The sequence below is a fragment of the Hemiscyllium ocellatum genome, chromosome 4 (assembly GCF_020745735.1).
Source record: "Hemiscyllium ocellatum isolate sHemOce1 chromosome 4, sHemOce1.pat.X.cur, whole genome shotgun sequence".
Classification (NCBI taxonomy): Eukaryota; Metazoa; Chordata; class Chondrichthyes; order Orectolobiformes; family Hemiscylliidae; genus Hemiscyllium; species Hemiscyllium ocellatum.
Genome location: NC_083404.1, coordinates 37,678,988 through 37,692,655, shown reverse-complemented (window position 1 = coordinate 37,692,655; position 13,668 = coordinate 37,678,988). Strand labels below are relative to the sequence as shown.

Sequence of the window (13,668 nt, the reverse complement as noted above, 5' to 3'; positions counted from 1 at the left end):
CAGGACCAGAATCCTACCAAATTGCATAACTAGGACTGTAGTCAGGGCTTTAAATTAAATTTGGGGGGGGTTGTTCAGTTATAAGGTAAATTAGAAAACACGAATTAAAGGAGGAGGTAAGAGTGCAGAACTCAAGAGAGATTATTAAAATCTCCAGCAAAAACACAGAGTGGAAAGAGTGTATTGAAAGGGTTAGCCATCAAACTTCAAGCACACTGGACAAATGAATGACAATGAGAAGAGGGATAGTAAATGCAAGACTGAAAGTGTTACATCTGAATGCATGAGTATAAAGAATATGGTAATTGAGCTTGTGCTGCATATCGAAATGGCACGAATGACATGGTGGACATCATGGAGATGTGGCTGCAATGGCATCAGGATTGGGAGCTGAATATTCAAAGATCCGACCGAAAAGATAGGGTGGTGGGCAGAGGGGGTGACGTTGGCCTATTAGTAAAAAATGAAATTAACCCAATAGTAACAAACAAATAAGGGTCAGATGGTGTACAATCTGTGTGGGTAGAATTGAGGAACCGCAAAAGGTGAGTTAAGTATAGGCCTCCAAACAGTAGTCAAGAGCTGGAGCGCAAGATACACCAGGAGATAGAAGAAATGTGTAGGAACGGAAAAGTTACAGTGATCGTGGGGGATTTCAATGTGCAGTGGACTAGGAAAATGAGATTGGTAGTGGATTACTAGAAAAGGAATTTGTGGAATGTCTACAAGATGGTTTTTTTTGAAACAGCTTGTGGTGGAGACCACCAGAGAACAAGCAAATTGGATTTTGTGTTGTGCAATGAGACAGACTTGATTAAAGTGAAGGAACCCTGAGGAGGCAGTGATCATAATATGACTGAATTAACTCTGCAATTTGAGAGGGAACAATACAATCAGAGATAATTGTATTAAAGTTGAATAAAGGCAACCACAGAGGCATGAGGGAACAGCTAGGTAGAACTGACTGGGACAGAAGCTTAGCAGGAAAGACAGTGTAGCAGCAATGGCAGAGTTTCTAGAACTAATTCAGGAGTCACAGCAGAGATTCATCCTGAGGAAAAAGAAGCATGGTACAAGGAAATTGAGGCAACCATGGCTGACTAGGAAAGTCAAGGACAGCATAACAGCAAAAGAGAAAGTATATAATGTGGCGAAGGGCGGTGGTAAACCAGAGGATTGGGAAGCTTACAAAGACCAACAGGGCAACAAAAAAAGAAATAAGAAGGCAGAAGATTAAAAATGAGGGTAGGCTAGCCAGTAACATAAAGACTGTAAGAAGATATATAAAAGACAAAAGAGTGGCAAAAGTGGACATTGGACAACTGGAAAATGATGCTGAAGAGATAGTAGAGGGGAACAAGGAAATGGCCACGGAACTGAATAATTACATCACATCAGTCTTCATGGTGGAAGACATGAGTAATATCCCAAAAAAATCAAGATAGTGAGGGGGCTGACAATGGTGGTCATCACCAAGGAGAAAGTGCTAGAAACACTGAATGGTCTGAAGGTAGATAAATCATCTGGACTAGATGGATTACACCCTAGAGTTCTAAGGGAGCTAGCTCAAGAAATAGCAGAGGTGTTAGTGTGATCTTTCAGGAATTCCTAGAGACAAGGAAGGGTACCAGAAAATCGCTAACATGACACCCCTGATAAAAATGGAGTAAGGCAAAAGACTTAAAATTATAGAATGATTAGCCTAACCTCAGACATGGGTAATATCCTGTAATTCACTGGAAAGGACAAGATTTCTGAAGTATATAGTAAAATAGGGCAAAGTTTCATCAAGTTTAACAAATCTGCTAGAATTCATTGTGGAAGTAATGAGCAAGTTAGACTTAGGAGAGCCAATAAATGTCATCTACCTGACTTCTAGAAGGCCTTTGACAAGGTGCTGCATGGGAGGCTACTGAAAAAGATAAGTGCCTATAGTGTTAGAGGCAAGGTGCTGGGCATGGATAAACGCTTGGCTGCCCAGCAGCAAGTAGAAAGTGGCGATTAAAGGATCCTTCTCAGGATAGCAGCTGGTGACAAGTGGTGTTCTGCAAGGCTCAGTGCTGGAACCACAACCTTTCACTTTATACATTAATGATCTAGATGAAGTAACCGAGGGCATTCTGGCCAAGTTTGCAAAAGATAATAAGACTGGTAGAGGGACAGGTAGCATTGAACAGACAGGAAGGCTGTAGAAAGATTTGGAAAGGTGAGGAGAATGGGCAAAAAAGTGGCAGGTGAAGTACAATTGGGAAAGTGTGAAGTCATGCACTTTGGTAGGAAGAATAGAGGCAAGTACTATTTTCTAAATGGGGAGAAAATTCAGAAGTCTGAAGTGCAAAGAAAGTTCGGAGTTTTAGTCCAGGCTTTTCTCAAGCTAAACTTGCAGATTGATTCAATAGTTGGAAAGGCAAATGCAAATTATTTTGAAAGGACATGAATATAAAAGTAGGAATGTACTTCTGAGGCTCTAGACAGTTCTGGTCAGACCACATTTGGAGTATTGTGCGTAGTTTTGGACCCCATATCTCAGGAAGGATCTACTGGTCTTGGAACGCGTTCAGAGGAGGTTCATGAGAATGGTCCCAGGAATGAGAAGCTTAACATATGAGGAACATTTGATGACTCTGGGTCTATACTCATGGAAATTAGAAGGATGAGGAGGGATCTAATTGAAACATATAGAATATTGAATGGCCTGGACAGAGTAGATATTGGGAAGATGTTTCCATTGTAAAACAGACTAAGACTGGAGGGCACAGTCTTAGTAAAGTGAAGACCTTTTAGAACAGAGATAAGGAGAAACTTCCTCAGCCGGAAAGTGGTGTATCTATGGAATTAATGGCCACATAAGGCTGTGGAGGCTAGGTCATTGAGTGTATTTAAGACTGAGAATGATAAGTTCTTGAGTATCAAGGGGATCAGGGGTTATGGGGAGACAGTAGGAGAATGGGGTTGTTTGAATAGTGGAGCAGACTCAATGGGCTGAATGGCCTAATATCTGCTTCTGTGTCTTATGGTCTTATATACTTTCTAAAGGAGGAGGTTCTACCACATTATAGTCAGTTCTTCTATAGCACGATGGGTACGTTCTTGTGCAACTCCACATTATAGAAAAATTGTGCTTTGGAAACAGCACGTATCAAAACAATTGTGTTCCAGTGGATTTGCCTTGATGAAATGCACGTTATAGCAGAACAACCTGTAACCTCTTTGCACCTGTAAGCATTTGACCTTTTGATGCTCTGTAACTGCATCCTACTCCTTCACTTCTTCTGGAATTTCTGATTTTACAGATGCAGTTCTTTTGTCATAGTTGGGAACTGTTTGTATTTATGAGGCTTTCTCTGTTTCACAGTGCTGTCACCAAATCTTAGTACCTAATTTTCAACCTGCTCTTTAACATGGCTTGTCACGTGTTTCTCGAGTGTTTGTCATCATAAAATAGATAAGTTCAGTCCTTCTCCTAAAACATGGTTGCTCTTCTCCTTTCAGGATTTGTTTTATTTGTCTTAAAGTCCTTGTGATTTCTGCTTCCAGAACAATTTCAATAGCTTTCACCAAAATCAAGTCTTTTATACACTTTCACCATTCAAATCTTCTATGGGATGTAAAAAGTCTGATAAAGACTCATCAAGAACTCCAGGAACAATTGTGTCACATATAAATTCTTATGTTGAAAGTGGGGAATGCAATGATAGTAAGGCCATTTAGAAGGATGAGGAGGATCGCATAGAAAACAAAAAATTGAGACACAATTGAGTTGGGTAAATACAGGAAGGGCATCCCTGATGACTTCTTGGGAAGTCCAGAACCATGGGTCACAATCTAAGGATACAGGATAAACTATTTAGATGGAAAAGAGAAAAAAAATGTCTTCACCCAGAGATTGGAGCGCCTATGTAATTCACTGCCACAGAAAGTGGTTGAGGCTAAAACAATTAATGTTTTCAAGAATTAGAGATAGTTATTAAGGCTAAATGGATCAAAATGAATGGGAAGAAAGCAGGAACAGGTTTCAGAATTGGATGATTAGTCATGATCATCTTAAATGGTGAAACAGGAGAAGCGCTGAATGGCATACTCCTACCTATATTTTCTATGCTTCTATACTGGTCATTGTCTGGCATTTCTGTGACGTAAATGTTACTTGCCAATTGTCAGCCTAAGCCTGAGTATTGTTCTGGCATTGTGATGGAGGCAATGTCATTGATGAAGTTGCTGAATATGGTTGAGTCTAGGACATTTACCCTAAGGAATTCCTGCCAAGATGTTTTCAAATTTTGTTGTCATAGAGTCATGGAGTCTTACAGCATGGAGACAGGCCCATGGACCATGCCGACCAAAATGTCCATCCACGCTAACTCTATTACCCTGCACATGGCCCATATTCTTCTAAACCTTTCATATCCATGTATTTGTCCAAATGTTATGGCCTTAATAAAACTTTCAGCCACAACTGTAGTTTAAATTTTGAATGCTCCACTCTTATCAAAGCCTTTAATTTCTTCTATCTTCTCCCATTACATTCTGCATTCAAAATCTTTTCCATGTAAGAAAATTTTCCGATACAGTGGCTTTAGCATAGATTAAATTTCTGGCCATTGTTCTGTCTAATGTAATCAAGCCTCATAGAACCTGCTCATGATGGCCACAACATTTGTTTTGAAGATCCAAGATGGCAGTGGAGTAGGATACTTCAGCCAGAGCTCTTCTGCTCCATCCGTTCCTTTGCTTTTTTCCTCTTTCTTTTTACTCTTTTATCTTTTATTTCTCCTCCTCTCAGTCTCCAATCTCACAGCCTCGGGACCTCCCAACCTCGAACCTCACACATCACAGCCTTGGAACTCCCAACTTCAGCGCAGATCTGACGAGGCATCCTCTTGACCTAGTGTAATGGCCTCCCAGCCTGGCAAAGCATCCTCCCGTTTCAGCTTGACAGTCTATCAGGCCAGCTTGAAGTGTTCCCGACCCAGCATAGCAGCCTCTCGGCCCAGCACGGCGACTTACCACCGGCCCAGAGTGATGGTCTCTCAGCCTAGTCTTCCAGTGATACATGGAGTTCGCTCGGCCTGGCATACCTCAGCATGGACTTCCTGTCTCGAGGTGATTCCAGAGTGATCTCCTGGCCTCGTGAAGCCCAGCGCAGTTTTGGAGTCAAGGCTTGGTGTGGACTGGAGGCTAGGTGCCAGCATGGACTTGGTCACAAGTCGGTTGTTCTGAACTTTATTTTTTTCTGCATTTTATAATTTAGTCCTAAAATGTGCAATGCCAGACTTTTTACTTCTCTATTTTTGTCAGAACTGTAACTGAAGAAGCTGTACCTAGAGACCTTTGTACCTAAGATGGTGCCCTAAGTGGCAACTTGTACATTTTTCACTGTACTCAAATGAGTACATGTGACAATAAAATCAATTCTAATTCTACGTACACCTGTTTCCTTCTATCCTTCCCACTCTAGCCTTTAGAGTGTTTATTTTAAGTTTTTTCCCCTTGCTTGTCAGTACTCCAAACTTTATTCAAGGATTTCCAAAGAGCTCCCAGCAATCCTTCTTCTGCAAGGACTCCAATTTTTCAGTGCGACCAGACTTTACAGTCTTTCTACAAACTGTTTTTCCTGCATCTGTTAACAGTTCTGTAGTGAAAGCTTTCTTCTAGAGTAATGCATTTGCCCTGCTGCTGCTTCCACAAGCATTGCTGACTGCTTGTCTGTTTATGCAATGTTAACTGCTGACTGACCAGCTGTGCCTTTGTAAAGTGGCAGTGTTCTTAAAGTGGTAAACTTACTTTTCTTCTGATATTTTTTTTCTTGCATCAAATGGATTCATTTCTTTCACTTCTGTTACATTGAGGTGGTCACAACTGATCAGCTGCCTATCCAATGTGTTGCAGAATAAACCACTATTGATCTTCATGAGAAGAGGCACTTATTATACATAACAAGATGTACTTTATTGCATGATATCAATATATGCAAATTATATTGATAAATTATGTTTAATTATAAAGACTATCAGCAGACAAAGATCACACTTCTGTGTCCATTAGGGCCTTCTGCCAGACAGCCCCTTCTCTGCCCAAAGACTGTGTGATATGAAATTTAGAGGAGCTTAATACAGCTTCAACATTAACTCTGTCAGAACCATTATCTCATGTAAAAGACCAGATCCTTGGCTTTCAGAAAGCTTTAAGATGAGAAAACAAAGACTAGCAACAATCTTCCTGCAGGGCACAGACGTAATTGATTTGCTGCCCCAAACAGAATAGTTTTCTCTGCAGCCTGCAAAAGAAATAGTGTAAGTACTTTATCTCTCAAAGTACTAATTTTGTTCCATTCTGGTGAAACAAACACCTGTGGAAGTGTATAATGCTTCCTGTTGAGGTGGTTCATTAGATCATGCATTTCTGAAATAGAAGTGATACCTCGACTTTATGCCAGACTACCACTCCAGATTTGTGACTGACCCTGTTCACATTATTATGTAATACTCCACGTTCTAATCTTTCTCGGTAGGGATTCATTCACAACACAAGAATAGAGAACAGACCAGATCATTATAATATCCAACTGCTATCATCATCTGCTTTTGAGTAGATTCAGTTTTTACAAGTTTCCCTGATTCCAAGATGGAGAAGTATCCACTGCCTACTGGAGAATTATCTACATTGTGTGACAACATGTAAAGCAAATGAATAAAAAACCTCCTGCAAAACACAAATTCAGTTTCTCTAAACCTGGTCTCATTCTTCAGAAGTAGAATTTCTATTGCAGTGTATTTGCATTCACTGCCAGCAGCTCACTATGAAAACAATGAAGCTGAATCTATTCATTCTCTCTAATCTAGATTTTGCAATGCTGACTATTGGTCTGCACTCAAAAACAAATTCAAAATTACAGTAAATTATATTTTATATATTAAATTAAAACTCAAGAGGGCATATATGATTTACCAATTTCTGTACTTTAGGAAATCAAGTATGACAGATTACAAAAACTAATATAGATTTTTGCAATGCTGACTATTGGTCTGCACTCAAAAAAAAATTCAAAATTACAATAAATTATCTTTTATATATTAAATTAAACTCAAGAGAGCACATATGATTTACCAATTTCTGTACTTTAGGAAATCAAGTATGACAGATTACAAAAATTAATACTTACATCATTACAGATGCAGTAATTTCAATCTGATCTGAATTCATTTTACAAGTAAGCAACCATTAAAGAATCAGTATTAATCATCAGTTCAACACTGGCATTTAGGAGATCAATTACTAATCAGGATTAAATCCACATTGACATAAACAAACAGAAAACATAGGTACCTGTTGGTGTACTGTAGGAAACAGCAGCATCTCCTCCCAGATCAGCAGGTGGGAAGTTTTCTTTTAGGAAAACAGATAATGTTACACTTCTTGACATTCCAGATTCTGTGAAAATATGCAACATCATTACTTTATTTCTTTAGTATGCTGCAAAACTGTGTATTTTCCTCTCAAAAACTGCAGAGAATATACAAAACAATGGTTATTAAAAGCCATATTCTACTAATGTGGATTTTGAATACTTGCCAGAACAAACTAATCTGGGGAGAGACAGTGTAACCATGTTTAACTTAATGTTCTACTGGAATGCCAACATTTCAAAAATGTCAAGAGATTGAGATATTTTCTCAGGTTTCTTGCAATAGGTGGTCTCTTTGTCACTTACAATCAGAAGCATATATTTATTGCTCGCTAATGAGTCATAAGACAGCAGGTTACAAGATGCAACCAATTTATATAATTTTGTTGTACCAAATGATCACTATGATTGTTTTTAAAAATAAACATGCTTTGTGGAATTAACTTCATATCAACAGCTTTGATTATAATGAAAACCTTACAAATAAACACCAGCCCAAACTTTTGAAGAGAAACTGGTACTTGACTATATAGATTTTCAGTAATTTCCATAAATATCACTGAGATCCAAACCCAAAGCTTCCAATTTAAACTGTTCTAGTGTGACTGTAATTCAGGATTGATGGGCCTAGTTCAGCAAATTCACTTACCTATGGCAGCAAAGTGAAGTTGGTCTTGTGTTACTGCCAGTGGAGACTGCACACATACAGATAGTTTCACATCCCGAACAGCAAATCTGCTCCAAATTGTGACCTAGTTTTAAAAGTAAATACAACTGAGGCAATTTTTTCAAAATATTTTGACTATTTGTTATAAAATGTCATGTCCATTTAAGGTATCACCTACATCTACACATTCCAAAGGGGACATAGCAAGATCAGAATTTCAGCTTGTCTTGGCTTGATTGGGTAAATCTACACCATGAAAACATAATCAAGCCAGACCCTGAGGGTCAAATTTGTTATGTAGAAGTACATCAATAGGTCCACGAAGGAGAAAAAAATGGACTGATATGTTAATAGTTTGAGATGTGTGTGGAGGTTCATGTGGAGCACAAACACCATCACTGAACTTTTGAACTGAATGGCAATGATCCCCATCAACACCCTGTAAATATATAAATGAACAATAAGAATAAACAGGTTTTGATGTAGATTTATAATTTAGTACTTACAAAATTGGATTACAAAATAGAGGTACAAAGATTTTTTTCATTTTCAATGCTGTGAAAGTTGTGTTTTTTTTAAAAGAAGGGTCAGAAAGTCACTTGGAACAGTGACCATAACACAGCCTTTCCAAGAAATTATGTGTCTTGAGGGAAATTATTCAACAAGCTACCTTGTGATATAATTGTTACTTTTTGTTGACTTCAGCTTTTATAAGCTAAAAAAGGGAGGGTCAGAAGGCAAAAGTAGATAGCAGATCAGAAGAAAAGAACAAAACCAGCAGCTGTGCTGCTTAGCAACTTAAAAATAGTCAAAGCATTGAGTTTATTGCTTAGAGTTTAGTGGGAATAGTCATTCAGTTAATCAGGATGACTGTGCATTTGGGGAAACATAGTAACGTAGAGAATGACATCTGGTGATTGTACTGAAAGTCATAAAACAAAAATGTTTGCAACTTCATCCACTTAGTTAGAAATGTTATAGTGAGGATAGGAGTGATAGTCCAATGGAGTTAATATCTGGAAAGGAAATTGCTGGAAAAAAAGGTTGAATCTTTCTTTTCACAGTCCAAGAAAAGTTCATTTTATTTTATATATACACATAAAAGCTTTATTATTTTTCTTTGTGTAATAAACGTATTTTCTTTTATTAAAAGTACATTAACTTTCTTGTGTAAATATGTTCAGTATCTCATCATAGTAACTAAATTACCAAAATAAAAGTTATGATCTATCAAGAGGAAATCATAAGTAAAAAATTGCCAAGGATGTGAACATTAGGGTAAGTCCATTCCCAGAACAATGGTCTCAAATAAGCCACTTGCAGCTTTTGAGCTCAGGAAGTTGAAAGAATTTCAGTGAAAGGTTCAGCCAATGCTCTTTAAAGGTTAACCACTCCGTTATCTTTGAGACATATCACCAGTTCCCCCTCAAACAAACAAAACATCCTCTAAAGATACTTCCAGCTTAGTCCTGGACTTACATCTTTCTCTAGTTTCTCTCTCCTCTCTTCTCATGCCCTCTCCCAAGCTCATCTTACCCAGCAGGAGCACTTCCTATTCTGACAAGCCTATTCCCAACAAACTTATCACCCAAATTATAGGCATGGCTCCCTTGTTAGACGATATTGTTAACAGTTCTAAATCTTGAGAAACTGTCTCCCTCTCCTTGAAATCAATCATTATCAGTCCTCTCCTCAAAAAAAAATTGTTGACCCCAAGACCCTTGCAAACTCCAGGACCATCTTCAGGCTGATAACATCTCAGTAATAGTACCTGTGCTCCTGAATGAGTCACGCCCCTTGACAAGCTATTCCAAAACAGCTACAATATCTGCAACAACCCAGAAATGTGGTAAATTACCAGGTACATCTAATCCCCAACAAGTAGGACAAATTCAATCTGGTCAATTATCACTTCATCAGTCTATTGTCAATGATCAGGAAAGTAGTGGAAAAGGTCACCATGGCACGATTAGGTGCCACTTGATAGCAATAACATGTTCCATGACATTAAGTTCAACTGAGACCACTCTTTCCTTACAGCCTTGGTTCAAAAGTGGATGAAAAAACTGAAATCCAGAGGTGAGATCAGAGTTACAGCCCATGATACAATTTGACAGAGTGAGATACCCAGAATTTCTATCAGTGTGTTGTATTAAACACCCAGTACCTCAGTCCAGAGGCTGTTGCTAAGTAATAGTAGTATAGATCCATAAGGGTTTTCAGATGTGTTTGCTCAACAATTATGGCAATAAAACTCTACCTTTATCTCTTTAAACATTTTATTTGTCACTGTTTCCTAAAGTGTCCTGTTTATTTTTCATAAACAGCAAATAGACCACAGTCTCTTTGAATGTTTTCACTTTGCAATTCCATGCAAATATATAATCAATCCTTTTCAACTTTGCACTATCCGACTATCAGTTTTACCATTCTCACAGCTAATAAATATATGCATTCTCAGCAGTATACATACGATAGTTCCAAAAACAGATCCAAGGCTGGGGAGTCTGCAAAGAATTACTCATCTCCTGACTCCCCAAAGACTATCTACATTTGACAAGATGCACATCAGGTATGTAACAGACTACTCTCCACTTTCCATGATAGGTGAAGATCCAACAATACTCATCAAAAGCTTGATATTACCCAGGGCAACGCTTCCAACTGAATTCAAAGCCTGTCCACCACCTTAAATGTTCACTCTCTACATCACCAACATACAATAGCAGCAGTACGTACCTACAAGACAGACAGCAAAAACCTATCAGACTTCTATTAGCAAGAATTTGCACACTGTTGCTGGGTCAAAAGACTGAAATTCCCTTCCTAAAAGTACTGTGGCTGAACTGCAATGATTCAAGAAGATGGCTCACCACAAGTTCTCAAAGGCAACAGGGTAATGAAAAAACTGCTGGTCCAGCCAGAAACATACCGATCAAGTAAAAACAATTTTTAAAATTGTCTTCAGCTGTTAACATAAAATCTTTGTTACCTGGCTAGAATCCACCTCCCTGTCTCCGACAACTCAACAAAATTATTAACAAACTCGTGTTATATTTGATTAGAATTGAGCTTCCAGCTACATATCTGGATCATCACTGAGATCACTTAGGTCTATCTCTGCAGTATTGCCTGACTCTACTCTCGCCTCAACTTGTCTGCTGCTTAAATTTATCAATGTTTTTGTTGCCTCCAGACTTGACCATGTCAACATATTCCTGGCCAGCCTTTGATGGTCTACATTTAGTCAATCTGAAGTCATCCAAACATTTACTGCCCATTCCCTTTGCAGCACCAACTCCCATTTTTCCACTGATCCTGTGCTCACTGATCTACAGTGGATATTTGTTCAAACTGCACCTCAATTTCAAAAAAGATTTCTTTGAATTCTAACTACAGTCTCATCCCTCCTTACCTCAATAACCTCCTCCAGTTCCACAAATCTCTAAGATATCAGGACTCACCTAACTCTTGCTCATTGATCATCCCCAATGTTAACTGTTTCACTATTTAACTCCCTGTTACAACCGGACCCTGGGCAAGGTTTCCTAAATTTTATGAAGGAATGAGCCGAATCATTAAACTCCAAGGTGAGAAGGTATGACCTGGCCTACCTCAGGTATTCGCATGACTCCCTCGGTTGGTCACAAGGTTAATTCAAAAATGTTTACTTTCATTGCAGACACCTTGCTCCTAAGCTGAATATTTTAAAATAAGCCAATTTAACCATGTTTTCCAGAATTAGCAATAAAGGTTACATTTATTAATGATTCCTCCTGACAGTAACTGAATTCCAGTATTCAGAATGAAAAAGAGTCTTTTCCTTTGTTTGATCTGCAGTGCTTAAACTGGCTATTCTCAAAACTGTGAGCCTCACAGCACTCTAGTCCACACACTAGTACAACTGGCCATAACACATAAACTAGTGTTGCAAACAGTTTTGAACTTCTTTTTGTATATTGCTATTGGGTAACTCAGATATATATGCAAGAGATGGCTTTCTGTTGAGAGGGGTAGTAAGCCCCTTTGTTATAGCTTCTTGTTAATCCATTCCCTATTTGAAGTTTCCTTCACTGTACCTGTTATATTATAAGGGCTTCTTACAGGACTTGACCAGTCATTGAATTTACATTGGCTGTTCTTTTTTTAAACTGTAGCAATCCTCGTTTTAAAGGAAAACATATTTTGGAATTAAAAGTAAAATATATCTATACATAGTTATGGATTCTGATCAAGTGGTGTCAAATAAATCCCCAAGCTCGGGAATTTCTTGCCTGAAACCTTTCATATTTGTCTCATATTTTGCTTTACGATGAGGTCTTCTATGAGGCCCCTGCAGGAACTTTCATACACTTAAGGTGATACTTAAATGCAAGTTGCTGTCATGGTTCACAGCCAAAGCATTCTATTATATTCTAAGAGTGGATTTAGATGCTTTTTCAATGCGTCATCAACCCCACACCATAGTTTTTTTCTGAACTGCTGATGTTAGTTTATCCAAGACCATACGTTATGATAAACTGAAATTATAATATGCTCAGATAAACTGAGAACCATTATTGTTGGTTGGAATGATTTGTAGATTCGATCCCAGCTCTAGGATTCTGCTTCACAGTGATACTCTGTGAATGCATGCTCAATACTTTTGGTTGTGCTTTGATGGAGAAGTGACAATTCTTTATCCCTCCCTTACACAATTACCATGTTATTATATCAGCACTTCAAATGGAGATAATTGCATCCCTTTATGAAAATGAAAGTTCATACAATACCTTCAGTGAGATAGAAGGAACTGCTGTGTCTACAGTGTTGTCAGCTGCCTGCTATGAAAAAAAACTTTTATCATTAAATGCTAACCAATTGAGACACCTGATTGCTTTTGATATCAGCAATTTGCAGTTTAATAAGTGATAACAGTAAATTCACTATTAATTGCAAATGATTCCATCCATTTACAGTGTTTTACAGGTACTTTTATAATCTCTAGCTCTTCCATTAAAGCACCCTCAAATGAAAAACTTGGTGCATTCTGAATCAATATTACTCTACAAATTCTTGATGTGTTACATGACAGACAGTAAGTCCCCTTCCTAAAATGTTACTTAAATGGTAAATTGCAACTTTGATATTGCATTTTTTCTACAACAAACAAAACTCTTTAAAACAATGATAAATGTCAAAGCCAGATTCAGACATATTTTGCTCAATTTCAAGATACAACTTTCAACGTAGAATTAGGTAAGTAGGATATATTTATTTCTTCATCAAGTAGTAAAAGCTTTCTCTGTTTTCTGAACTATTTCATTGATTTGGTTTCTGGGATAATCAAAAGGCACTTTACATTGTCTGCAGGAAACTGCTTATAGCCATTCAGTTATTGTTTTCCTTTTCTCCCCCATCAGATTATATTGATTTACAAAATGTGAAAGAAAGATGCCTTAAATACTCATTTGGTCTCACATACAGAAATTATGTCCAGGCTTGGCGAGACAGAAACAGCAACCTTCAAGTCATCATCTTTTTCAGCCTTGTGTAAAATATCTGAAAGAAAGAGGGGCAAAATTGCAGCAGAAGCTATGCAATTATCTTCAATGCA

The 13,668-nt window shown here is 38.0% G+C and overlaps 1 protein-coding gene across 7 annotated transcripts in view; it reads right to left on the bottom strand.

Moving 5' to 3' along the window:
* Window positions 1-13,668, bottom strand: part of bbs9 (Bardet-Biedl syndrome 9) — a 562,903-nt gene that overhangs the window by 446,368 nt on the left and 102,867 nt on the right. For 6 of the 7 annotated variants that reach the window (XR_009643699.1, XM_060822953.1, XM_060822956.1 and 3 more), the window contains exons 11-14: window positions 13,537-13,613; window positions 12,845-12,895; window positions 8,055-8,157; window positions 7,327-7,431 (exon numbers count right to left, since the gene is read on the bottom strand). Coding sequence is in view for 6 of the 7 variants with exons in the window: in XM_060822953.1 (XP_060678936.1) it covers window positions 7,327-7,431; window positions 8,055-8,157; window positions 12,845-12,895; window positions 13,537-13,613 (336 nt within the window). In the remaining variant the exon portion in view is untranslated. The remainder of the gene's footprint in view (window positions 1-7,326; window positions 7,432-8,054; window positions 8,158-12,844; window positions 12,896-13,536; window positions 13,614-13,668) is intronic. The other variant, XM_060822954.1, reaches the window with a different exon arrangement.